The 25,299-nt window shown below is 54.5% G+C and overlaps 1 protein-coding gene across 8 annotated transcripts in view; it reads left to right on the forward strand.

Annotated features, from left to right (window-relative positions):
* LOC112864763 (carboxyl-terminal PDZ ligand of neuronal nitric oxide synthase protein) overlaps window positions 1-25,299 on the forward strand; it is a 285,246-nt gene that overhangs the window by 247,321 nt on the left and 12,626 nt on the right. For all 8 annotated transcript variants that reach the window (XM_086693420.1, XM_086693421.1, XM_086693422.1 and 5 more), the window contains 5 exons: window positions 4,434-4,575; window positions 11,653-11,819; window positions 13,450-13,629; window positions 20,682-20,847; window positions 22,058-22,210. In XM_086693420.1, the coding sequence (XP_086549546.1) occupies window positions 4,434-4,575; window positions 11,653-11,819; window positions 13,450-13,629; window positions 20,682-20,847; window positions 22,058-22,210 (808 nt within the window). The remainder of the gene's footprint in view (window positions 1-4,433; window positions 4,576-11,652; window positions 11,820-13,449; window positions 13,630-20,681; window positions 20,848-22,057; window positions 22,211-25,299) is intronic.

The raw sequence follows: 25,299 nt of genomic DNA on the forward strand, positions 1-25,299 counted from the left end.
CCTTAGTAACCTCTGGATCTGTCTCTGTATAGGAGTCCAAATATATTTCCTTGCTTCAGCATTGCGAATTCCATACATTGCAGTCATTTGATAAGATAGAAGCTTAAATCTTTTACTGCGGTTCAAACACACACACACAAAAGCACATTAAAGAAACATGACCTTCGGTTCTGTTTTTTTGTTGAGACTCTGTGGTGGTTCAGGTCAAGGGAAGGGCGCTGTACGTTATTGCTGTGGTAGATGAGAAGAATTAGAAACCCAGGAGCTGTCCTGGAGCTGACTTATTGGGCTTCAGTCCCCTGGAATTCAGAAGCACGTGGCAGACAGAGCTCCCGTTGGGGCTGAGGGACAGTAGATGAGAAGACAGAGCGGGTAGATGAATAAGGAGCCTTCCTTGTAGGAAGCGTGCCCCACTTCTCTTTCTCTTCTTACTGTCGCCACTGCCACCCCCCGTCTTCACCTTGTATTCTCTCCTCACTTTCCTTACTTATCTGAAGACGCCTCTCTCCGTCTCCTGGAATCGTGAAATACAGCTTTTTCCAGGACAATGGAATTCAGAACGGCGCCCACGGTGATTTATGAAGTCAGCTGCAGAATGAGACAAATACTTCCCATGCTTCCCACGTGCGTTACGCTCGGAAGATTCCCAACGTTCACGGGGCCAGCCCACGACAAGGTCGCTTAAAATGAGAACAGCAGATAAAACCATGACTGACTGGACTTTTCCCCTGGATCAGTGAAGTACAGGGTCAACCTTTTGGTTTCTGTCTTCCTGAAGCTACCAGGGCGGGCCTCCCACTCTGGCTGGGAGCGTGGTGTTAATTCACGATCGCTGCTGCCACATGGCAGGTACCAACACCCGCCCGGCGTGTACTTAGCACCCACAGCAGGCACGCTCTAGGACGGCCGTTGGTTACATCTTGACATCTGTGCTGCATTGAGGGACGGCCTGGGGGGTGGGCAGGAAGGCGGCTTTGTCGGCATGAATAAGTAGGTGGTTAAAAGAAGCATTCCCGGGCGTCGTGAGGGTAAGTGGTATAAAGTTCTCAGACTGCCCCCTTTCCAGGCCCGTTGTACAAAATTGCCTGTAATCGGCACTCCCCTGAGCTGCCACGCTCCCCGTCTGCGGCTGAGAGCCCCTCTGAGGTTAGGAAACATCAAAGCCACCGTATCCAGCCTCACCTTGACGACTCAAAGCCAACAAATGCGTCGGGGCTGCTGATGGAAAATGGCTTCTGGACAGGAAGATTTGATCCCTGCGCCCAAGTACTTTCAGGGGCTCTTGTGGAACTAAACTGGGTTTGTACTGAAATAATCCAGTAGGTGATGTTTTAAAAAATCTGGTAAATTCCACAGGATGGCCAGATCCTGGAGCTGGACAAGGCTGTGTTCCCAACATGCCACCTGTTTGTTGTGCTTCGTACCTGGCTGCCTTCACATCTTTAAAACTCTGCTTTTGGGGCGCCTGGGTGGCGCAGTCGGTTAAGCGGCCGACTTCAGCCAGGTCACGATCTCGCGGTCCGGGAGTTCGAGCCCCGCGTCAGGCTCTGGGCTGATGGCTCGGAGCCTGGAGCCCGTTTCCGATTCTGTGTCTCCCTCTCTCTCTGCCCCTCCCCCGTTCATGCTCTGTCTCTCTCTGTCTCAAAAATAAATAAACGTTAAAAAAAAAATTAAAAAAAAAAAAACTCTGCTTTGATTTCCGAAGGCCTGTGTGTGGTCACGAGACATGAGCAGCTCCTCGTGATCCATGGGGACCTATGAAAAGGGTTCTTTTGAAAGCTGCCTTCAGGGAGAGTTCTCCCTTGTGGGCTTAGACGTGGCTTCTTAACTATTAAGTCTTAGCACGTGTGGATCCTGCACTCCAAGGTGGCAGGCAGAAGGGGTTTTCTTGCTCAGAAGGCCAGAAGCCCAGTCCCCGAGTGGGGCAGGCCCAGCAGGCGGGAGCCAGCATGGCTGTGCAGAGAGCGGACGGCCCCAGTGAGGGGAGGGACGGCCCCACCAGGTGCAGGCTCAGGTAATTTCCCCCAACAAGGTCCTAACATAGGAATCTACTCGAAGTAGACTTTTCACTGGTGAAGGGAGGCAAGCCTAAAAGGTCAGGGGGCCCCTGAACTCACAAAGCCATTTCTGAGAATTTGAGGCCATCCAGCCTCCTCCCACTGCTACAGTGGGGAGTGGGGAGGCCAGTTCTCTCCTGCCGTAAAGCAGGTAGCAGCGTAGCTTGATTCCACGTTCAAGTTCAGAGCGCTCTCCATGGAACATGCTACCACAGTATCCTTTTAGTGTGAATGAAAGTACAACCTACATCAGAGCGAAGTAAAGCGAACACTGAAAGGAAACCATTTAGTGGTGAATGTACACATCTAGACCTGGAATCCAGCAATTTCCTCGTGGTGGAAACCATCATGGTGGCTCCCACCAGAGACAGTTTGGCCCATGGGTTCTCCTCTGTCATGAGTTGGGTGGGGGAGGGGGTGGTTTCGCCTCTTTGATGCTTACCTCCGTATGTAAGAGGCAGTCCCCTTAATATCTGTAGGTTTCTGTTGTCGATAAAAACAAGCCCGGCCTTTCCTATTTATTTTCTGTCCTCGTTGCCTTTCGGCACAAAAACCTGTGTTCGAGAGCTTAGCGTATGCCAAGCCCTGGGGGAGGTGTTTGTCATATGCTTACCCCTCTGCGTGGTGGAGGAGAGGCTGTGGACATCGCTGACTCAACGCTGACGACTCCGTTGTCGCTTCTCGATGGTTGGTTGAAACTGGTAGGCGTGTTCCACACGTTCGTCCTTGATGAAGGTGACAGAGATGGAAACCATAGTCTGGGTTCTTCCGATGTCAGTCCTGAGTGTGTGATCCAGCGCCCAGCTTGCGATGTCTGAGAAATGCGGGGCCTCTGAGGAGTCATTTCCTACCGGATTTAAGTCTGAGCGCTTCCTTTCGAAGAGAAGATTAGAAATCCTATCCCCGTCCCTTGTCTTCTCCTGTGGATTTGGGGGCACTTGTTCGAAGACCTTTCAACTTTTAACATCGTCTTTCGTTTTTTAATGTTTACTTATTTTTGAGAGAGAGAGAGTGCGACTGGGGGAGGTACAGAGAGAGGGGGACAGAGGACCCGAAGGGGGGTCGGCGCTGACGGCAGTGAGCCCGGTGTGGGGCTCCGACTCACGAACCGTGAGAGCGAGACCTGAACTGAAGTCAGATGCTCAACCGAGCCACCCAGGTGCCCCTCAACTTTTAACGTCATCTGAAAAGCTAGTTAAGGAAAGTGTCTGTGGCTTACAGGGATGGTGGAGTTTGTAACCTGTCCTTCCGAGGAGAACCTGAGCTTTTATAGCAACAGGCACTTAGTGAATGTGGGACTCACTAGGTGGACACAGCTGTCCTGGAGTCAGGCCATCCAAAATGTGATTAATCTCGGATGCAAGCATACGGTGACAGCCACAGTTAGATAAACTGTCTGCGGTGGGATGTTCGGGGAGCTCTGGGGGCAAGGAGCAGTGAGCTGAGCTCACCCAGGCTGTGTGCTTAAACTCCACCTAGCTTATACCGGACTCGGTCTCCGGAAGAAAATGAAGGCTGACCGATTCTGCAGTCGGTCAGCTATCCTCTTTGGAGGCCAGACCCTGAGAATATTGCCTGTGGTTCGTCCTCACAGCCTGTGTGGGTCGCTTAGGACTGTGGGGGAACAGGCTTCCTTGTCCTGTGTCCTCCTCTCCAAGTTAAGCAGTGGAATACCGAGAGCTAGGGTCGAGTTCTGTTCTTGGGCTATTAAAAGATATGGTTAAATAGCTCCTCGGCACCCCCACCCCTGCCCCAAGAAAGGAAGGGAGGGAGGGGAGAAGGAAGGAGGGAAGGAAAGAAAGAGGAGTGGCCAAAAACAGACCCAAGTGAGCTATGTCTTTACGGCAAGACTGGGAAGGCTCACCTGGGTTAGGCTTGCGGCCACTGGCATCCCAGGGGAACTTGGACTCCGGGTTCGCGGCTCTGCTGCTTAGACGGTGGCTTCCCAGTCCCTGGTCTGCAGGAGCAGCAGGGAGACCTGGAGAAACCGAGTTTCTCTTCATGTGGCGAACCCACCAAACGTTCAGTTGTGGTTGGCGAAGGGTGCTGGAGCGTCTGGACCACTTTTGTTAAACGTGGAAGGGGGACTTGGGCTCAGTACCGTCTGTCCTTCCAGTTGACCGATTGTTCTAGAACTGGTGAGTTTCTACTTCCTGGGCCATTTCAGGAAGGAAAACATCTCCACGCCCTTCTTTGTGAGCATGGGCGCATCAGAGCACCCTTAGGTTTTTCCGTCTCTTCCTTTGCTGACTTCATGGGTTTCTGTCCGCGTGGCCCCCGGCGCATCCTCTCCCGTCCCGGGCCCTTCTTGTGTCCTTTGCAGAGGGTCCCCACGCCCTTCACCTGCTCTTTTCCTTTCTCCTTTCTCCTTCCCAGAGCCAAGCCATGCGCATCGTGCGGACGGTCGGGCAAGCCTTCGAGGTCTGCCACAAGCTAAGTCTGCAGCACACGCACCAGAACGCAGACGGCCAGGAGGACGGTGAGGGCGAGAGGGACAGCAGCAGTTCGGGGGAGCCAGGTAGGCGCCTGGGCGGGTCGCTGCAGTGGGAGGGCGTGGCCACCAGCATGGGACAGTGCATTCCTTCACCAAGCCCCAGACCGTCAACCCACTTAAAAAGCACATTTATTTTTTTTCTCTTTCTCTCTGGAGTCCACATTTTCTTTAAGGAACGTGTGTGGCTTTTACAATAGACAATTAAAGATGTGTATCGAACACGGAAGCATTTAAGCTGCTTTATGCTACCAAATCCAACCCCAAAGAAAATTTCAGTACAAACGCACCTTCATAGAACAAATTAGAAAGAAGATAAAGTTATAATTACCTCCATGGCTTTTAAAAAATTGTTTTTAATGTTTATTGATTTTTGGGAGAGACAGAGTGTGAGCGGGGGAAGGGCAGAGAGAGAGAGAGGGAGACACAGAATCCGAAGCAGGCTCCAGGCTCCCAGCTGTCAGCCCAGAGCCCGACGCGGGGCTCGAACCCACGAACTGTGAGATCATGCCCTGAGCCCAAGTCAGACGCTTAATTGACTGAGCCACTCAGGCGCCCCGCTTTCTTCCTGTTTCTAAATTCTGTAGTTCTGTAGACGTTCCACGTGGACATTATTCCAAGATCTCTCACTTTGAAGTGTCACCGAGAGTCAGGAAGAAGGCAGAGTTGCCTTCCATCATGTTGATCATCTCACAGTAAATGTGGGGAAAGTATGAGTATCAGGAAGAGCAGACGGAAAGTCAGTATTGTTTGTGTCAACTTCTAATGTGGAAAACCCAAGAAAAGAAACTAGTCACTGTTAGAAACAGGAGAATTCCGGGGCGCCTGGGTGGCGCAGTCGGTTGAGCGTCCGACTTCAGCCAGGTCACGATCTCGCGTGATCTCGCGTATCTCGCGTGAGTTCGAGCCCTGCGTCGGGCTCTGGGCCGATGGCTCGGAGCCTGGAGCCTGTTTCCGATTCTGTGTCTCCCTCTCTCTCTGCCCCTCCCCCGTTCATGCTCTGTCTCTCTCTGTCCCCAAAATAAATAAAAAACGTTGAAAAAAAAAAAAATTTAGAAACAGGAGAATTCCTTTAAGGAGGTGAGGTCTGGTAGTACGACCAGTAACTCAGGGTTGTGTTTTCCAGCCACGACCACTTGGAAGTCTTAGCAGAAGAAAAAAGTCATTAGCATAACAATTTAAAAAGACAAAATACCCGCGAATGATTGTAATAAAATGTCTACATTTTACGTGAAGAAAGTTGTAAACAAGTGGAACGTTCTTGGATGGGAAACCTGAACCATCCTTTTTATTAAAAAAAAAAAAAAAAAAAAGCCAATTCTCCTGTGAATCTCTCAATTTAACAGCACAGTGCAGATTTCTGATGGCAAAAGGGGCACATGGGAAAGCTGTCGTCTTCAGAACTTGCAGGATCCAGATAAGGCAGGGTTCAGAGGAGCATCCAAAGGTTCAACTACTTATTTTTGTAGGCAGATAACCAATCAGGAAAATCAAGTTAGCTAAGCACCCAGTTCGGGACGCTGCAAAGTGCTTGAGAGCAGACCCTTGAATTTCATTCCGGCTGCACCTGTCCCTGGCTGTGTGATTTGGGGGCAAGTTCATAACCTCTCCGGGCCTTTGTTTCCGCTTTGGAAGAAACTAGAAAGAACGGCAGAGCAATAAGTCATAACAGTTGTTGTGACAATTAGGTGAGCAGATACGTGAAAAATGCCTAGTCTGGTGTTTGGCCCGTAGTAAACACCAGATCCGCGTTCGCTATTATTATTCTAACATAAATACGGAAAGATCGGAAAGGCAAGAAGAGAAAAATTTCTGGAAAAGATGAGTAATGACAGGTGAGTGGCTTTGCAGACATGAAAGCATAAAGCTCTAATAGTAAAACTGCTGATGTAGGACTGCTTCCCTGACGGGGGGTCAGAATGGAAAGTTCAGACATAGACCCAGAAACACACGCTAACACAGGGCACCGTGGAAATAGGAGCCCTACAGAAAAAAATATAGAAATCAAGTTTAAAAATCCACATGCCTTTGACCCCCAGCTTCCCCTCTCCGAATTTATCGTAAGGGTAAACCCATACATGCGTATGTAAAGTTACATAAGCAAAGAACTGGAAACAGCATGCGGGGGTTTTTCAAATAAATTATGGTACAAATAGCAGAATATTGCACAGTCATTAAAAAGAATGAGTCTGCTCTTGGGACGCCTGGGTGGCTCAGTCGGTTAAGCGTCTGACTTCAGCTCAGGTCATGATCTCACGGCTGATGAGTTGGAGCCCCACGTCGGGCTCTGTGCTGACAGCTCAGAGCCTGGAGCCTGCTTTGGATTCTGTGTCTCCGTCCCCACCCCTCCCCGAGTCGCACTCTGTCTCTCTCTCTCTCTCTCTCTCTCTCTCTCAAAAATAAACATACGTTAAAAAAAAAAAAACAACGTTAGAAAGAATGAGTCTGCTCTCTATGAAATGATACAAAGTCTGTCCAAGATACTTTGTTGAGTTTTTCTTTTATTTTTTTAAAAAAAAATTTTTTTTTTCAACGTTTATTTGTTTTTGGGAGAGAGACAGAGCATGAACGGGGGAGGGGCAGAGAGAGAGGGGGAGACACTGAATCCGAAACAGGCTCCAGGCTCTGAGCCATCAGCCCAGAGCCCGACGCGGGGCTCGAACTCACGGACCGTGAGATCGTGACCTGGCTGAAGTCGGACGCTTAACCGACTGCGCCACCCAGGCGCCCCGAGTTTTTCTTTTAAAAGAAATTTTTTAACGTTTATTTATTATTGAGAGACAGACACAGGGCATGAGCAGGGGAAGGGTAGAGAGAGGGGGAAACACAGAGTGCACATGCACGTGCTCTCTCTTTCTCAAAATAAGTAAAAAAACTTTAAAAAAAGGATACAGTGTATTACCTGTATCATACAAAACACGTGTTAATTGACTGTTACTGATAAGGCTATTAACAGTAGGCCATTAAGTGTTTGGGGAGGCCAGAGTTACACATGGATGGATCTTTGACTGCATGGGGTGGTCTGAGCCCCTAATCCCCACGTTGTTCAAGGGTAAACTGTGCTGCACTCTAAGTGCATATTACTTATTAGCTGGTTTGCAGCTCAGACTCTGAAATACATGACCCAGCCCATCTCTGCAGTGTGGGAAGTAGCCAGGGGATCTCTCAAGTCCCATAGGTCTGAGTTAAAGGATTAACCAGGGCTCCCTCTGATCACAGTGTTTGCAGCATGCAGCTGAGCCTCCTTTGAGTAATATTGGCGTGTGGGATGGCACAGATCTGGAATGGGAAACATTTCTTCCTCAAGGAAAGCTGCTTACCGCCCAGCCCCATACTCACTTCCTTTTTACGGCCCCCGCTTGCTTGCTTGCTTACGGCCTACAAACCACTAGGATACACGTTTCTTCTTTCCATAAGTGCTTCCCCCGGAAGCATTTATCTACCGCGTTAGGATTTGTCTCCGTTAACGGAGCACCTTGCAGCACCGGACTAGAACTCTTGATCGGTAGCTGTTTGTGTGTATTTTTGTTTTGTCGATAGGAGTCTCCCGTGTGAGGGACTTGTCATTTAACGCACAGCTTATCTTTCCACTGGAGCCACCTCGCCTCTCCCACGCCCTCCCTGCCTGCCTTGCTTGCCGCCCTCATTCTCCCCACTGTTCCCGACCCTCGGGGAGATGTATCTTGTGTATCTTTTGGCACTGCTAGCTGCCGTAGGCTGGGTCCCCGGGGCTCAGAGCCAGGTGGGGCCGCTGCTCCTGCTCCGCTTGCCCGCCTCTGCCTGGTGCGGTTTCTTTGACTCCTGCAGAGGGTTTCCTGGGAGAGCTCCCGTTCCCTCGGAGGCGTCATCCTCCCACGGCAGCAATCCAGTGCGGGGAAGGGCTTGGAACCCTTAGGAGGAATAGAGCTTCTTAAAAAGAACACTCGTCATCTAGACAGCGAGCCACGGACTCGGGTACCTGTTACACCTGCATCTCCTGGGCCTCCTGCTCCATCAGGACCCCCGAGCACGCTGCTCACCTCACCCTTCTGCTCTCCCACCTCACCCACCCCTCCGTCCCTGGCAACCACTGCCCGATCCTATGTCTCTCCTTGGTTTTAGTTTCCTCCTTCCTTCAACAGATGTTTATCTAGTTCCCCGGATGTGCCAGGCTTGATTCTGGGTAGGCTGTGAACAAAAAAAAGGGTCCCTGATGGCGAGGAGCTCGCTTTCAAAGTTGGGGGGGCGGGGGAGGTGGTGCAAGCACGTGACAGATAAACGAGATCATCTGAGAGCATGTAAATGCAGGGAAGCGGGGTGGGGGGCTTTGCAGGTGGAAGCAGCCGGCCAGTTGGGAAACAGGGTGGCACTGGTTTTAAGCACCAGGCCTGGAGCCAGACTGGCAGGCTTTGAGCCCCAGCTGCAGCCTTACCAGCTCGGTGCCTCAGTTTATCTGTCACTGCCTGCCTCTTAGGACGGTTGTAAGGACAAATGATTTATACAGGTAAAACCCTTAAATCGTACCTGGAATGTACTAAGTGCTTTTTTTTTTTTTAAATGTTCATTTATTTTGAGAGAGAGGGAGGGAGAAGCAGGGAGAGAGAGAGAAAGGGAGAAAATCCCAAGCAGGCTCTGCAGTGGTAGCTTGGAGCCCTGCACAGGGCTCGATCTCCCGTGAGATCACGACCTGAGCCGAAACCAAGAGCCAGGCACCTAACCAACTGAGCCACCCAGGTGCCCCAGTAAGTGCTATTTCATTTTAAGCTATTACTACTGCAGTTTTGAGACCAAAAAAAGAAAAAGAAAAAAAGTGGGCATTTCCAGCACTTTGCGCCCGAGCTGATAACCCCTTGTTCTTTTTTTAAACCGTTTTATTACGGTATAATTGACATGTGAAAAGTTCTGCATTGATTCAGCAGCACCTGTCCATTTAGCCCCTGAAACCGCCTTCCAGAGTTACGCTTCTGGGGTCACCCGGCTCCGCCAGGCTGCTTGTCCCCAGCTTGTGCCTTGCGGCCAGTGTCCCCCAGTCCAGGATTACCCTTCACCTGCCTCTTCCTGAGCCCAAGCCACCACTTCTGCCCCTCCTGGGGGGGGGGGGGGGTCACCTGAGTCTTTTGCTATGTTGACTTCCTCCCCACTGCAGACAGACAAGATCAAGCCTTTCTCCATAACAAAACCAAATCCAGTCTTCCTTGCCCCTGTATCGCTTCCCCCTGCCAGCCTAGCCCCTGCATCGCTCCCCCCAGCCTTGCCCCTGCATCACCGCCCCACCCCCCAGCCTTATCTCTTTCCTTTCCTTCAGAGCTCAGCTCTTTGCCAGACTTATCTGCACTCTCGTGTCTTCTTCCTAGTCCCCCACCCTCGCTGTTACTCCTTCAACCTCCAGTTGGTTGCCTTGCCTGCTGGCCTTTCCGGAGACCCCGGTCAAGGTCACTGAAGGGCCCCCAGCTAGCAAACTGAACCAGCCTCTCTGTGCAGGGCTCATCACGGGGAACGGAGCACTCGCCTTCCCTGGCTTCTGGGGCACCACCCCGTATACACGCACACACAACCTTTCTTTATCTGCGACTTGCTTTCCAACGTCCTTTGCGCTTCTCCTGGTTCCTGGCGCCCTTTTCTGACTTCACTGGTTTCAACTGATGTTTATTTCCAGGCCAGGCCATTCTCCTGAACTCTCCACTTACGTACCCAATAGCTGAGGGGTATCTCCACTTGGCTGTCACAGACCTCGTGATTCCAGCGGGTTTAAAACTCAGTGCATCCTCTTACCCACAGCCCCGCTCCTCCTGAATTTTCCCTGTAGGACGCCAGCCCCTACCGGATCACCTAAATCAGAAATTTCAAAACGTCCTTGCGTATTCCTCTCTCCTTCCCTCCTTCCTCCCACCTCCCTCTCTCTCTCTCTCTCTGCCACCAGTTTTTCCCCACATCCTGTGATTTCTGCCCCCCCTGAAAATCTTTGACATCTGTTCCCCTCTTGTCTGCTACGGCTAGCATAAGCCCTCCTGTTTCTCACCCGGGGTATTGCTTTTCATCTTGTCCCTTCTAGATCCGTCCTCCACATCATCTCTAGGGTGAAACTCGAAAGAACGAAATCCTTTGGTATTACTCACCTGCTTCCAGTCCTTCGAGATGAGATCCGCAGTCTTCCTGGTTGGGTCCCTCCCTACAGAGCCGTTTGCAGTGAATATCGCCTGTATCTTGGCCCCTGCCTCCCCATCCCGTGCCTGCTTCCTCACCTGCCTTAGCTGGCACTTCTCCAGGTGGTGGTGTGCCCTCTGGACAGGCTGCTCTAACCCCTGCCTGAGTTAGCTGTCCGTCCTCTGTTGCCCGGCACCCCGGATCAGAGGGGACACGGCCCCCTGCTGCATCCGTGCTGTGTGTCTGTCTCCTCCGTCAGGCTGGGGAAGCCTGGAAAACACAGCTTAGGCTCATTTATTCTTATGCCCGGTAGATTTCTGTCACACACAGGTGCTTAATGAATGCTCATTGAACAAATGAAATCAGCATATGTCCTGCGGCTTCTAGTTACAATTCACTGCATCGAGTAGACGTGGTTTAAATAAGCAATTCAGAAAGTGGCACTTCTCTCCACTTCCAGGTCCAGTCCTCTCACCCTTGCACAGGTGGGAATCCACACAGCCCAATCTCCTGTCTCCCAGTTTGCTAGAAGGTTTCGTTTTTTTTGTTTTGTTTTGTTTTGTTTTTAAATATCATTTCTTGTCCTTTCAGCTTCTGGGTCCCAGGAAAGTGGCAAATACCAGATCCCCCTCTTGTCTGTTAGGACCTGAGGAAGATCGTTAGCTGTGGGTCCACCCTCTAGACCTTGCCTTACCCGATGTGCTAACAGGCACGGCGTTCCGTCCACCCCAGCTTACCCTCCCGGTGCTTACAGATCAGTTACTGTACTGACCTCCGCCCATCAGCCACAGTCAGCGATCGATCGTGAAAACCAGCTGTTTTCTCAGCCAAGAGGGAGAATTGGGCGTGAAGGGTGGGTGGAGACGTCAGGGAGCCAGTGGCCTCTCTAGACATGACAGTCCTGAAGGTGAAGTGCCGGGAAGGGAGGACCCTGGCCTCGGTGGTGCCCTTCCCTTCCCTCCCTCTCTGTCATCCCCGCAGGCCGCCAGCTCACTGGAGCCGAGAGGGCCTCCACGGCCACCGCAGAGGAGACGGACATCGATGCAGTAGAGACCCCGCTCCAGGGGAACGATGTCCTGGAATTCAGCCGAGGTGTGACCGACCTTGACGCCGTAGGGAAGGAAGGAGGTTCCCACGCAGACCCCAAGGTAGGCAGGACGTGACCCGTCACACCGTCTGCACGCATGCTGCCTCCTGGAGCACAATGTGCTGCGGCCTCGGCCACCGTCAGAGTCCCCTCCTGTACCCGCTGGGTTAGCTTCCGCGTGCGGTGCATACGACCAAGCGGAGCAGCTTTCGTCTCCTCTGCGGGGGCCTGGCTCCTGCAGATGGGCCCGGTGGGCCGGCGCTCGACCCTGCTGTGTGTCAGGACACCACAGAGTCACCCTTGACGTGCGCCACCCTCCAGGGTCCCCTCTGTCCTGAGTCCCCTTCTCCCCAGAAGTCCTGCCCTCAGTGGCTCCTCATGGCAGCCTGATACCTGTGCAGAGCTAAGCCTCGAGCACCAGGACTGATCCCTTGGGGCTTAGCTGCTGGAGCGGAGTTCGTCCAGGCTCCCTCTGCCTGCGGCCAGCGACTGTGCACTTTGGTGCTGCCTCCTGCTGATGCCACAGAGGCTGGCAGTGCGCCCTTTGGGGGCCGGAAACTGCGAGACCACCTGAGGCATCATCAACTCCAACCTCACATCCTACAGCTGAGATGGCGGGGCTCCCGAGAGGATCCCGATAGAATCCAGACTGAGAGGGGTGTCTGGGTGGCTCAGTCGGTTGACTGTCTGACTCTTGGTTTCGGCTCAGGTCATGATCTCGTGGTTCATGAGTTCAAGCCCCACATCGGGGGAGAGATTCTCTCTCTCCCTCTCTCTCTGCCCCTCCTCTGCTCTGTCTCTCAAACTTAAAAAAAGAACTTTTTTACAAAAGAATCCAGACTGAGAAAGTGATAACTTGAGAGCACATTCCAACCCGAAGACACAGCAGAAAACCCGGAAGGACAATGCTAAGAGAGGGGGCTCCCCCTAGATTCCCCGTGTCCCGGCCACCTCTCCTTCCTGCCGTGTGTTGGCCTTTTCCGGTGCAGGCTGTGGGGCAGCTCATCAGGAGGAGGGAGAAACCTGTCTGGTCTGGAGGGTGGGATGGTCCCAAGTCATCACCTGATGCTTTCTTGGTGACATTTGTTCCCTGCAAGCGGCAAGAGCTGTCTGTCACTGGGTGCCTTTCTCCTGCACGTCTGCAGAGGGACCAGCAGCAGACTTCCCGGAAACGAAATGGCTCTCCCTGCAGTTAGTTGATTTATGGATCCCATAAGCCATCTTCGTGACAGTTCCCACCTGCCCAGAGGGAGACAGGAGGGAGGGCACAAAGACGCCGTTCAGCCTGGCCCTCCCCGCGAGGCACACCCTGCTGGACTAGCCTCCCTCAAGCCTCGGGGCCCCGGGGGCAGCCCTGGAGGAGGAAACCCCGAGGACCCATCGGAGTGAAGGTGGAACTGCCCCCTTCCGGGTCTCATAGTGGGGTGGTGGCCAGAGATGGGTGCCCCAAAGTCCGGGTGTGGTATCGCTGGATATGGTGTGAGAGGCAGGTGCCCACCGTCTGCCTCCATCGCAGGGGGTCAGTCACTGAGGGTCCAGGCAGGGTGTCCTGGCAGGTGGCCCCGGCCGCCACACCACCTCCTCCCGGGGCCCCGTCCACACGGCTGCTGGGGACGCCGCATCTCCCCCCACCCGTGCCCGGGCCGTCTGTGTGAGAGCAGTCACTGCCCTGTGCTCTCTTCTCTCTCCAGGCTTCTCCCCAGCCCCAGGAGCCCGTGCTGGCAGCCTCGCCCAGGATGCTCCTCCCCTCCTGCCCCTCGCAGCCCCCAGGCCTGGGCCCGGGGACGCCGCTGTCCTCCCACCACCAGATGCAGCTCCTCCAGCAGCTCCTCCAGCAGCAGCAGCAGCAGACGCAAGTGGCTGTGGCCCAGGTCCTCCTCCGCCTCCTCCCTCCCCCTCAGGCTCCACTCTCATGGGCTTGACGCGCCTTCCCTGGCGGGGGGCGAGGGGCAGGTGTACAGCCTAGGGAGCCGTAAGGGATCGCTCACGCTGTTGGGTCATTGCTTGTTGGGGAAGGGGGGCGAGGGGGATGCGGTTGGGCTAGGAGGGAACGTTCTGGTTTCCCGCGTACCCCCCCTCCCCCCCCCCCCCCCCCCCCCCCCCGCTCTGAGCTGGGCTTGGCTGGCTTGGCTGGACGTTGTTGGATAAGGACCTGAGCTCACCAAGGAAGGAGGTGCACACAGAGCCCCGCCTCCCCTTCCTGCCTCATTTTCCTGGTGTTCGGGTGGGAAGAGACGCCTTTGGAGTCAGGACAGCTGTGACCTCATGCAACCAGTCTTAAAAGAGCTTCAAGGACGAATTTGCACCAAACACCCTTGCAGAGACTGGCATCCTAACTGCCTTGTCCGTTCAAATCCCCACACCTCCGTCAGTGCTCTGCTTCTTCCCGGCAGGATTTGATCTTGTACTGGCCTTGGAATTCGTCCCAATGGGATCTAACTTACAGGATGTTAGGTGCTGTATGTGAGCTACGTGAGAATTGGCTTTGATCTCAGGAGCGAAGTGCTGTTTGGGCCCCAAAGGCTTGTCAGGCCATGGCCTTGCAGAGGACCAAGCTGGTTTCCCTTGCTGCTTCCGGCAGGGATTCCTTCTGCTTGCTTTCCACAGAGGGGATTCTAATCCACATCTGGAGGGGATTCTAATCCACATCTGCTTTGGGACTTGTGAGTCTGACCTTCATAGGCTCATACCATTCATAGGCTGATTCTGAGACTGAGGGATGGGTCAGGCTCTTGGGTGGGGTGGGGAGGGGGTCGTGGATAAGGGCAATGAGGAGGGCGGGGCCTCACGAGCAGGGGAGTGGTGTGCGATCTGGCCAGGCAGCTCCACGCGCTGGCATTCTCGATCTGTGTGACTAGGCTGACCTCTGAGGCTTTCTGCGTTCTAGAACGGCAGGGAGCAGACTTCTCTGGGGAGCACTCCCTGATTCCTGTTGTTTCTCCTGCTTATCCTTCTCACGACCCTTGGGGTGGAGGGGTGGCCCAGTCACAGCTGTGCTCTCCCATATGCACACCTTGAGAAAGCACTGGCCGCCTAACCAGAGCGGGATCTGCAACGACTTGGTTCTTGAAAAGACTTAGTTCTCTTAACACAGTCTCACAAGGACGGGTCCTGAGACGTAAGCCTCTCGAGGACTTGTGCAGCCAGGTTGGAGAGAGTAGAATCAGTGTGCCATGGCTCCTAGGTGATTGGAGCCTTTAAAAAATTCTGACGGTGAAACAAAAGGATGTGTGCTAATGGTAGGAGCATTTGCAGGTGTTTCCAGAACAGCAAGAAAAAGAAGGCAATGTCATTAATGGCTTCTTATACTTGGGGGTGGGGGGGGGGCGGGGAATCATTACTCTTTGTCAAATAACAGAATTCATCTCGTCTCCTTAATGGCGGTGTGGCAGTCCCTAGCGTCCCCTCCTCCCCGTTGTGACAGGATCACAAAGCCTCAGTGCTCCAGCACAGGGCCATTCCACGACTCACATCATTTCCGGAAGTTTCCCCTTGAATACAAATCCATTCTCCAACCCATAATACTTTTCTCTTGCAGCGTATCAATTGCCGAGTAATTATTATTTATCTAAGAAAGGGCTTGATGCATATTCATGATAGATATTACCAGCGAGTCATTTGAATTTGAAGTCACTGCTAAACGCTAAAGGGAAACTAGACACAAACTACAATCTACACAACAAGAAGATTGTTGTGTCGGTCTGGGGAAGCATTCAGTCTGCAAAGCCACAAGACCTGTAACTGATCGTGGCTTTGCCACAAGCAGCATGAAACCCTAAAAGTGGTTTTCCGGTAGGGAATCAGGCATCTGCCTCAGTGGGGCAGCACTGCCCTGTTTTAATGGTCTCTCTCCTAGAAGACAGTGGATCTCAGGGAAGGGAAGAGTGTAGTGTTTGGGTTTACTTCATTGCCACTCCCACGGGCCCTGACTCACAGTCTGTGGATTGTGGCTGGCGGTGTCCTGCCTGACCCTTGGTTCCCGCAGTGACGTGGCTGATTGGCCAGCATCGCGCATCGGTCCTGGCGAGGTGACGGGTAGGGCCGGAGACTTGCGGCGTCTTCAGCCGGACGGGGAACTTGAGGTCAGAGATAGCTTCTTGAACGCACGTCTCTCCCCCTCTGCTGCCTGCAGCTTCCCCCTCTGCAGAAGAGGTGTGGTGTCGCAGCCGAGGCTTTCGGATCCTGTGTCCTCCAGCCGACTGGGCCCTAAACCCTCCTTCTGTTACAAGTTCTTCTGCACGTTCCTCTTTCTCCCATTCTAGAAAGAATGGGCTTTGTATGTTTCCATGTCTTTGGGTGAAAACTATTGTATAGGAGATAGAAGTGGATCAGTAGGCCTTCTTGACATCTTTCATGCATTTAAAATAGGGCAGACCAACGTTAAAAAAAAAAAAAAAGGGGGCGCCTGGGTGGTTCAGCCGGTTAAGCGTCTGACTCTCGATTTCAGCTCAGGTTGTGATCTTAACGGTTCGTGAGTTCAAACCCTGCCTCAGGCTCTGTGCTGACAGCATGGAGCCTGCTTAGGATTCTCCCTCTCCCTCTCCACCTCTACCCTGCTCTCACTCTCTTTCTCTCTCTCCAAATAAATAAACATTAAAAAAAAAAAAAAAAAAAAAAAACCTGCCACAATCCCCAAAATTCCAGGGGGCAAGAATACCATGACCTCAGCACTTCAGGTAGGAACACAGTTTCTTTCTCTCTGGAAGCATCCAAGTCCTCCTATGTGACTTCTGGGTTGAGCTAAGGGTCCAGGCAGAGTTCCTTGCAAACAGGTTCACTCTTGGGGTCCCTTGTGGCATCCTGTATGCATGCCCCCTTCCCCATGTACTCTTCACAGGCTACTCCGTTCTGCTGTTGTCCTGGGACCAGGCTTTGGATCTCCTTAACAGTGTTCTGATTTGTTCTAAGACCTTAAGATCTCTCCCAGCCTCTCCCTAATTGGTTCAGAGCCTCTCTAGGGGAGCCTGCCCCGGCCTTAGAGGTACAGGGGCAAAGGAGTTGTTCAACCAGCTCTTAAGCGTTTCTAGCTTAGACCTCAGTGTGTGAATAAGCCCCTCTGACCGCTTTCCCCACCCAGCATGAGGCTTGCCTGGCTGCACTAGCTTCCTCTTCTTTCAGCTGGGCCAGAAGTTCAAGGGTGTGAATGAGGGCATAGCCAAGCCCCAAACCAGAGCTGGGACATCGCTGGCACCTGCATGGCCATGAGCTGGGCCCCTAGAGCTCCAGAATCGGCCTGGGCACCTCGGCTGACTGGCAGTAGTTAAGTAGGCCGGAGTCCTCCACACTTTGCCAGCTCCTGGCCTAGCTTGTGAGTGCACTGTCGCTATTTAAAGATTTCTCCTCTACCCGCTGCCCCTGGTGCTTATTCTGAAACCCGTGATTGGTTACTTCTGCTTCGCAATCGCGTACGCTGTCCATGCAGGAGCCGCACAGAAAACCCTCCACACCCCACCTCCAGGCCCTAGACTGAGCTTTTGTCGGCGTGGCTTCTGCCAGTCCCCAGCACCCTGGGTGCACTGCCCAGTCCCTGCCTTATGCATGCTGAGACAGCGTCACCTGCCTCCGCTGGTGCGTCCGGTGGGGGGCGGGGGGGAGGGCAAATTGCTGTGGTTCTCTCCACGCCATTTCCATGTGCCTGCTCCCTAACTTCAGCCTGGCCCTGCCCCCACTTCTCACGGAGGAGCTGGAGTCCAGGCAAGTAGGCTGGAGAGCGAGTGGGCAGTGGTCTGGTGTCGCTGGGTGGGCTGAGGGAGGGTGTCCGAACTGGAGGGTGCAGGGTTCAACTCCCACGTGGGGCGCCGTGGCGGGAACGCGGAGCGGGACACCGCACCCCAGCCGTGACCTTCCCACGGACTTCGTCTGTGAAGTGGGATAGTCGTTTGCCAAAGACCCTGTGGTTCTGGAAAGGAGAGGCTAACCCATACCTTTTCAGAAATTAATACGGCCTGCTTTTGCGAAAGGTGTTGAATTCTCAGAAAGAAAAGCATGCCGAATACAAAGAACTGTCCCATCTGGGAGGCGGGAGGGGGCGGTGTCTGCTCTCCGTTCACGTTCACGGTGGAGGAAGCGAGCACACACAGCTAGAGCAGACTGCCCAGAGCCCAGGCTGAAAATCGTGCTGCCCCGTTTCAGTGCCTCGAGGCCAGACCTGTATGTGCAAAACACAGGGACTATTAAGTGGCCTCAGATTTAAAAGGAGTCCAGGCTGTTTCGTCGCAGCCTGGCCTGGTTTGGGCTCTGCCGTGGCACGGACTGCCACGGACAAAGTGATCCTTCTGCCTGATGTCACTTCTGATGGCTGCAGAAGGGCCCGTTGGCGCTGGCTTTAGGGAGCGGTGTGTGCTTTTGCATTCCTGGGGTTTGAAAACACTGGAAATGTTCTGACTCTGCATTTGCAAAGCTAAAATTCTTACTTAATCTGTTTGAGGAGCACTCAGACTCAGGAGCGTTTTCTCCTGGCGCTTACTGCCTGAGGGAAGCATTAGATTCAAGGGCCTTTTATGTATTGATGGCACTCCACCAGGGGAACTGGATTACCTGCAAAAAGAAGCTTCCAACATTCCCCCCCCCCACCTCACTTCTGCAGGAGGGGACTCCTCTTTTGTCCCCAGTCCTCATTCTATGATGTCAGAATGGGAATCTAGGGATTCTCTTCAGTGAGCCTTTGACACATGGCCCCCAGCGCTGACTGCCATGTTCACCAGGATGTGGGATCCTGGATTGCCTGAGCCTCTGGGGGCCCCCTCGGGTGAGAGTTGGAGGAAGTGAGGTCCAGGTGGAAGCGAATTCGCTACAATTGCATAGGGTGTAACCGCCAGACTGGAGCATTCCAGCTCCCGGTCCAGTGCTCCCAAGTGGCCCGTTGTCCTGGGATGCGAGTCCTCGAGTCCCTGGTGTGTGTGCAGGGAGCCCGCTGTAGATGCCGATTAGCAGCATCTAGACTTCTCTGCTTTTTCTGTTCATATGCATTGAAAACTTTATCCCACCTTTCTGCCTCATGTTTGTTTCAGTCCAAAGGAAATAGAAAATGGGATAATTAACCCACCTGCACCGTAGATGCCTTTCAACGATACTCTTGATTGGAGTACGTTACCTTACTCACAGATGGGAGGTTAAGCTTGGCCCTTTCTCAGGAGGCACTTCTGGAGCCTTCCCACAGCAGTTGTTCTGTTTCTGAGAATCAGCAAGATTTGGGGGACTCTCAGGGGAAATACCTCCATGTCTCAGTTTCCAAAGAAAATAAAGGCTTAACAGCCACCCCACCACCTGATACTCCGCTTCAAATATTATTGCCACTTCTTTCCCTGTTCTCCTTGCTCTCTAGATCCTTCCTTAGTTTCCATGAGGCAGCAGATGAGGCTGATTTCTAAACCAAACTGTCACGTCCGTCCTCAGCAGCACCTTATGGAGGACAGATTTACTTTAGACTCCTTACACATCCGCCCCCTGGGGCAAGACAGGCCCAGCCTCGGGAGCCACTAATGGAAAGTGGCAACTAATCTCATTAGTGGCTCCCACATAACCGACTGCAAGGTCAGGTCCTCAAATCTGCCCGGAAGGAAGCAGCTGCTGAATCCAAGAGCGGGAGTCTCCAAGCTCAGCGGCTGGAAGGGGCAGACGCTGGGCTCGGCAGGTCGCTGGGTCCGGTTGGACGGACCACGGAGCCAATATGGTCCTTTGCTCTCCGACAAAATGTGCAACCCTTTGGAGCAAACTGCTCTTCGGAAAAAGCCCGAGCCGTTACTGTCTGAGCAAGAGTCGGCTGGCTCTTCCGACCCCTCTCCTGCCCCCACCTGACTCGCCCCAGTCAGCCTGCCTCAGTGTCTCCACCTTATCCACGTCGTATTTCCTGGTCCAGGAAAACCCTCTTTCCCACAAGTGGCCTTGGTGTGGGCCAAAATTCACGAGCTCCGTTTCTTCAGGGACCTTCTGAAACCCTCCGCGGAGGCCCCTTTATCCACCACTTGGTACAGGAATCAAATGGGTGAACGTTGTTGTTGGCTTGTGACTCAGTTTCCTCGAGCTGGGCTCCTGTTACGATCATTCCACCTGTTCCCTTGGGTTTTCTCCCCATACCCGGTTACACACCGAGAGCAGACCCTCCGGGGCCCCGAGCACACTGTATGTGCCCTCACCAGCTGCTCCACCGTGTATGAGGACAGTGGATGAGGGTCCTCTCTCCCCCACAGTGGGCGGCTCTGTAAACCGTTCACCTCCACCCTGCTGGGCTTGTGGGAGGAGGCCCGGCTGTGAATCAGTCAGCAGGCGTGTGACCCCTACCAGGTATAAGGCACAGTCCAAGGTGCTGTGAGAAATGCAAAGGGGCTGGATGGTCAGGGAAAGAGGCCGGTACCCCCAGATGGGAAAGAACAGACTCTCACGACCGCCTCACTAATGAGGGGACTCTGTCGGCCTTCCGGTTTCCCAGCATGTGTGGGCACGAGGAAGGGGAGAGGAAAGCCCAAGGAGGGGTTTGCTGTGACACCGTTCTTGGCTACTGGCTCAGCGTATCAGTTTCTGTTTCCTTTCTTAAAGGACACGATGAGCGAAAGGCACCTCCGTCCATGTGGCGGTCACGTGTTAGTTGTCAAACCTGGTGGGGGCGCAGGGGCTGGGGCTCGGCATTTCCCTTCCTCTTGTGCTTGGTGCTGGGCCCTGAGTGGTATCTGAGTGACAAGCCACAGCCCTCCCTCGGGAGATGCAAAGAGGCGCACGGGGCCAGTGACCCAGCTTCTTTGGGCTGCTGCTCCGAATGACGAGCCCAGGTGCCCACGTGTCCCCGGAAGGGCTTCTTCCTCGTGAATGGAACATGGCAGGTGTCTCTGGTCCCAGCCGTTCCCCCGGTGACTCTCGTTTGCATTCATCTCTCTCTCTCTCCTCTCTGTCCTGTCTTCTCCGCCTCTTCTCTCCCTCCCGTCTGCAGGTTCACTTGCTGAAGGACCAGCTGGCTGCCGAGGCCGCCGCGCGGCTGGAGGCCCAGGCCCGAGTGCACCAGCTCCTGCTGCAGAACAAGGACATGCTCCAGCACATCTCCCTGCTGGTCAAGCAGGTGCAGGAGCTGGAGCTGAAGCTATCGGGACAGAGTGCGAGTAAGTGAGGGCCCCGCCCAGCCTCCCCGCCCTCCACGGAGGCTCTGGAAAACCCACAGGCTTTTCTCTGAAGCTCTTGGTGGTGTTTGATTAGACCCCTGACCCGCCCCGGCGTTCCAGCAGGAAACATAAGGCAGCTCTGTCTGTCCTGTCCACACGCTTTGCGGAATTGCAAAATGGCAGGGCTAGCGAGGGTCTGGGCCCCTTCTCGTCCAGCATCCAGACTTGACCTTGAATGTCCCCAGGAGTCACTGCCACGAATTCATCCAGGCTCCCCCTCCTCGAAAAGGGCTCGGACGCCCGTCCTAAGGCAGCCCATTTCAGTGTATTTCCGTTGAAATCTGCTGAGCACCTATTGTGTCCTGCTGTCTGGGGGCTCTGGGGAGGACCTCACGCCGTACGGGGCTTACGCACCCTGCACTATACATTTCACACCTCTGTAGCATAGAGCAGGCTGGTAGCCGTCGTCTACTTAGTGGATAGGGCAGGAAAGAACCGGCCAGATAGCGTTGCTGGTGAGTGACAGAGTTGCCCGGCACCCGGCCTGAGAAGTCCGGCCGCCTCCAGGCTGGACTGGGAGGTACTAGAAGGCAGCACACATCTCCGGGCCTTCCTTTTGTTTATCCGTGGCCTGTAAGCCTTCTCCAGATGTGTGTAGGCTGAGGGCCAGTGTAGATGCCCTGGTCCTCTTTTGTGCCAGAAACGATGCTAGAGTTTCAGGCACGTGATCTCCTGTAATCCTGGTAGTAGTAGATGTTGTTATGCCCATTTTATGAATGAGACAGACTCAAACAGGTTAAGGAGCTGGCTCAAGGTTACAGGACCAGCAAGGTGTGGGTCACACTGAGATTCAAAGCCAGGTGTGACTGCCAAACCAATGCTTTTCCTCTTCGCCCAGTGGTTCCCCCAGACTATCCCATAACTTCTTAAAGAATGAATATTCCCAGGTCCAACCCATGGAGATCACGATCAGAGGGTCTGGGCAGGGCTGGGGCCCTTGTTAAAGCAGCACCAAGGTCTAGATTGGGACCCACTGCACTTCACCGCCCCAGAAGTCTGGCCCTCTGGATGGGTACCTCCTTCAGGGTCGCAGGCTGGTGTCCCCCGTGCCCCTCCCGCCCGCCCCCCCCCCCCCCAGCCCAGCGGGCTGCCTCACTGACCCGGCCTCCTGTGCTCTTGTTCCCCCCCCCCCCCCACCCCCCACCTCCAGTGGGCTCCCAGGACAGCTTGCTGGAGATCACCTTCCGCTCCGGAGGCCTGCCGGTGCTCTGCGACCCCACCACCCCGCAGCCGGAGGACCTGCCCTCGCCGCCCCCGGGCGCGGGCCTGGCCGAGCTGGCGCACCCCGCCGGCAGCCCCCTAGGTAGGCGCGATCGCCTGGTGAAGCTGGAGTGCTTCCGCTTCCTGCCGCCGCCCGCGGGCCCGCTGCTGGGCGGCCTGGAGCTCCTCCGGTTCCGCGAGTCGGGCATCGCCTCGGAGTACGAGTCCAACACGGACGAGAGCGAGGAGCGCGACTCGTGGTCCCAGGAGGAGCTGCCGCGCCTGCTGAACGTCCTGCAGAGGCAGGAGCTGGGCGACAGCCTGGACGATGAGATCGCCGTGTAGGGCGGCCCGGGGCGCAGGGGCGGGGGGCGGGGCCCGGGGGGGTTGTGGGCTGGGCGCACCGCCGAGGATGCCCGCGCGGCGGAGGGCGGTGAGGACCCTGGCGACCGGAGACTTTGGCTCCAGCCGGGGGGACCCCCCGGAGAGCCTGCCGTTTCAGGAAAGGATTAGGATTTTGCTTTGGAAGGTGACACAGGGGAGCACTGGGACTCCCACAGGTCAATCGGCCCCTCTCTCCTATTTGTGACTTTGGAGGAGGGGGGGCAGGGCCTTCCAGGACCCGTGGCTTTGGGAGAGGGTCCCTCGCGAGGACCACCGGGCTGCTGAAGGACCGCTGGTGCCAGCTGCTTCATCAGGCTCCCCTGCCCTGGCCTGGCCTGTGATGCCCGGGTAGCCCCCTCCTGCCCCACCTCAAGGCCCCACTGTGAAGGGAAGCCATCGGGTACCTTCTGGGGTACTGTGCATCTGGGTGTCCAGGATAATACCCGTTGCCTGACCACCCCCCCCAGACCTTATGGGACGAATTCCTTCTCCAGGCCCTCGTGGAGAGAACAGAGACTGAATGCTCTGAGCTGTAAGTGACAGGGTAGAGCTTTCGGTGTGAGCGCCGTGTTGGGATGTGTCACATCGGGGAAGCTTCCGGATGAGTTGAATCTGGACATCTTCTCCAGCTGGGTGTTAGGTGTTGCTTCCAGGGACATTGAGCGTTTAACATCAGTCAGGCCGGGGCTGTGAAAAGCCCTCGGGGAGGGCAGTCTCTTTGCTGCCACAGATGCCTTAGGTCTGATTCTTCGCTGTGGAAGTCCTGCCCCCATCCTGCAAGCCCAGCTCGCCCTTCCCTCCTCTGCGTCCTGCCTCAGGGGGCTCTGCCAGCTGAGGCACCCTCACCTCGGAGAAAGCCTCAGAGACCCAGAGCCACCCCCCCCCCCAAGCCTTACCTCTCAACCTGTCCCCTCCGCTGGGCAGTTGTGGTCCCTTTTTACTGCAAACAAATACAGGCCGGTAGCTGAGACTGTTTATTTCCTCTCTTCAGAATCACTGCCACTTAGGTCAGGGACCACAGCCACGTCACCCTTGACCCGTCCCTGTGGGTGCGTGCCTCGAGCACACCTGTAAAAAGTGCCACGTGCAGTTGTCTCGTCTTGGACCATCTCGGCCTTGTCTAGAGATCACCACCCGGTACTGCATGCTGATGGGGGCACGAAGGACAAGTTCCTTCTGTGACCGTTAGACTCTAGCGCCTGTGAACAGATTTAACGATGCCTAAAGAGCGAGAGCCGAGCCATGCTAGTGTCACGTGTTTGGGGAAATCAGCCTTCATCCGGGACAACGAGCGACAGACCCAGCCTGCAGTGTTCTTTGAGGGTTAGCTGGTAAGGACGTGGTGATCCAAAACACAGGGCGCTTTGGCCCTGACTCAGCTTTACAGTTTTGATAAATGAAAGTGTAGCCCTTCTCTTAAGCAGCTGGATTCCCTCTTAGCTAGAAAGTCCAAATGAAATAAATGCAGCTTTATGTTAGCCTCCCTTGGTGCACCAGGGTATCAGCAGAAATAGGATGGGGTGTGTGCGGATAACGCGTGCGTGTGTGTGTGCACACGCGTGCGTGTGTGTGCGTGTGTTTGCGCGTGTGTGTACGTATATGCACAGGTGGCATGTGAGGGAACGTGTGTACGTGGTGTGTGGGCTTGTAAGAAGTGGCCAGAGAGAAGAGACGGGGAATCTTCAGGGTCTTTGAACGAAGCAGAATTGTGTTCTTTTCCTAACGTGTATTTAGTTGGAGAGGGGTGGTTGTGTTTGTTTTACCGTATTTTCTAATTAACCATTGGATGGAAGGTAGGTCCAGAGACACAAGGGAAGGAAGAACCAGGAAGGTAAGAGCCACAAACTGAAGGAGCGACGGCCGGAGTCTGGTGTGGCCGAGCCTGGCCGGCTCACCAGATCCTCCGCTGGGTGCGACCTCTCAGAGCGTGGGAATTTTGAGTGTTCCAGAGCGTGAAAGGTCTGGCTTCTTGAGGCTTCCCCTGCCTTCCCCTGCGTGTCAGCAGGAGCTGAGGGGGAAGCCAGGGGGCCAGTGGACTGGCTTTGTGGAACGTGGCAGGAGAGGGGGTGAGGAATGGGTGGGGAATGGTTTCTGAAGGGTCTAGGAAAGCTTGCGAAGCGAAAGAAGAACGGAAATTTAGGAGAGACGAAAGAATCAGAGAGACGAGTTTTCTGTACCACTGACTCAGGACCCGTTTGGGACCCTTGCCCTCGGATGCTCCGTAGTGGTTTCCGCCTGCCTCGGCCCCAGCCTTCCCCCAGACGGGGCCTTTGCCGGAGACTGGTTTGCGTGCCGGCGCCTTCCCCAGTTTGAGCCACAGCAGCACACGGGGCTTGTGGAGATGACAGGACGGATCTAGGGACCCTGGCGATTCACCAGCCACTGGGCAGGAAAGAGAACATCGCAGACCTGATTTCCCAGCGATGGCCCCCTCTCCTTCTCCCTCCTTGCTTCTTGCTCTGCTCACTCAACTCCTGCCCTCCTCTTTTTATCCTTCCTCTGTCCACGGAGGACAAGTGGACGCCAGGGGCGCCTACCTTACTGGTGCCTGCCTCAACCTACCCCGGGTGCCAGCCGACTTCCGGCCTATCACAGTTGCAGAGCCAGCAAAGAATTTCTCTGCACAGGATGGACTGTATATTGCGATGAAAATGATATTCCTTATATCCCTGCTTGTATCAGTGCTCTCTGTGAAGCCCCTTCGTAGCCTCCCTTCTCCCAATGGCTCCTGTTTAGGACTCGTGTTCCTTTTATTTCCTCTCTGCCTGACTGCCTCCTCTCACCCCACCAACCCTGAGCCCTCTACTT

The sequence above is a fragment of the Puma concolor genome, chromosome E4 (genome assembly GCF_028749965.1).
Source record: "Puma concolor isolate L17-30 chromosome E4, mPumCon1.1.hap2, whole genome shotgun sequence".
NCBI lineage: Eukaryota > Metazoa > Chordata > Mammalia > Carnivora > Felidae > Puma > Puma concolor.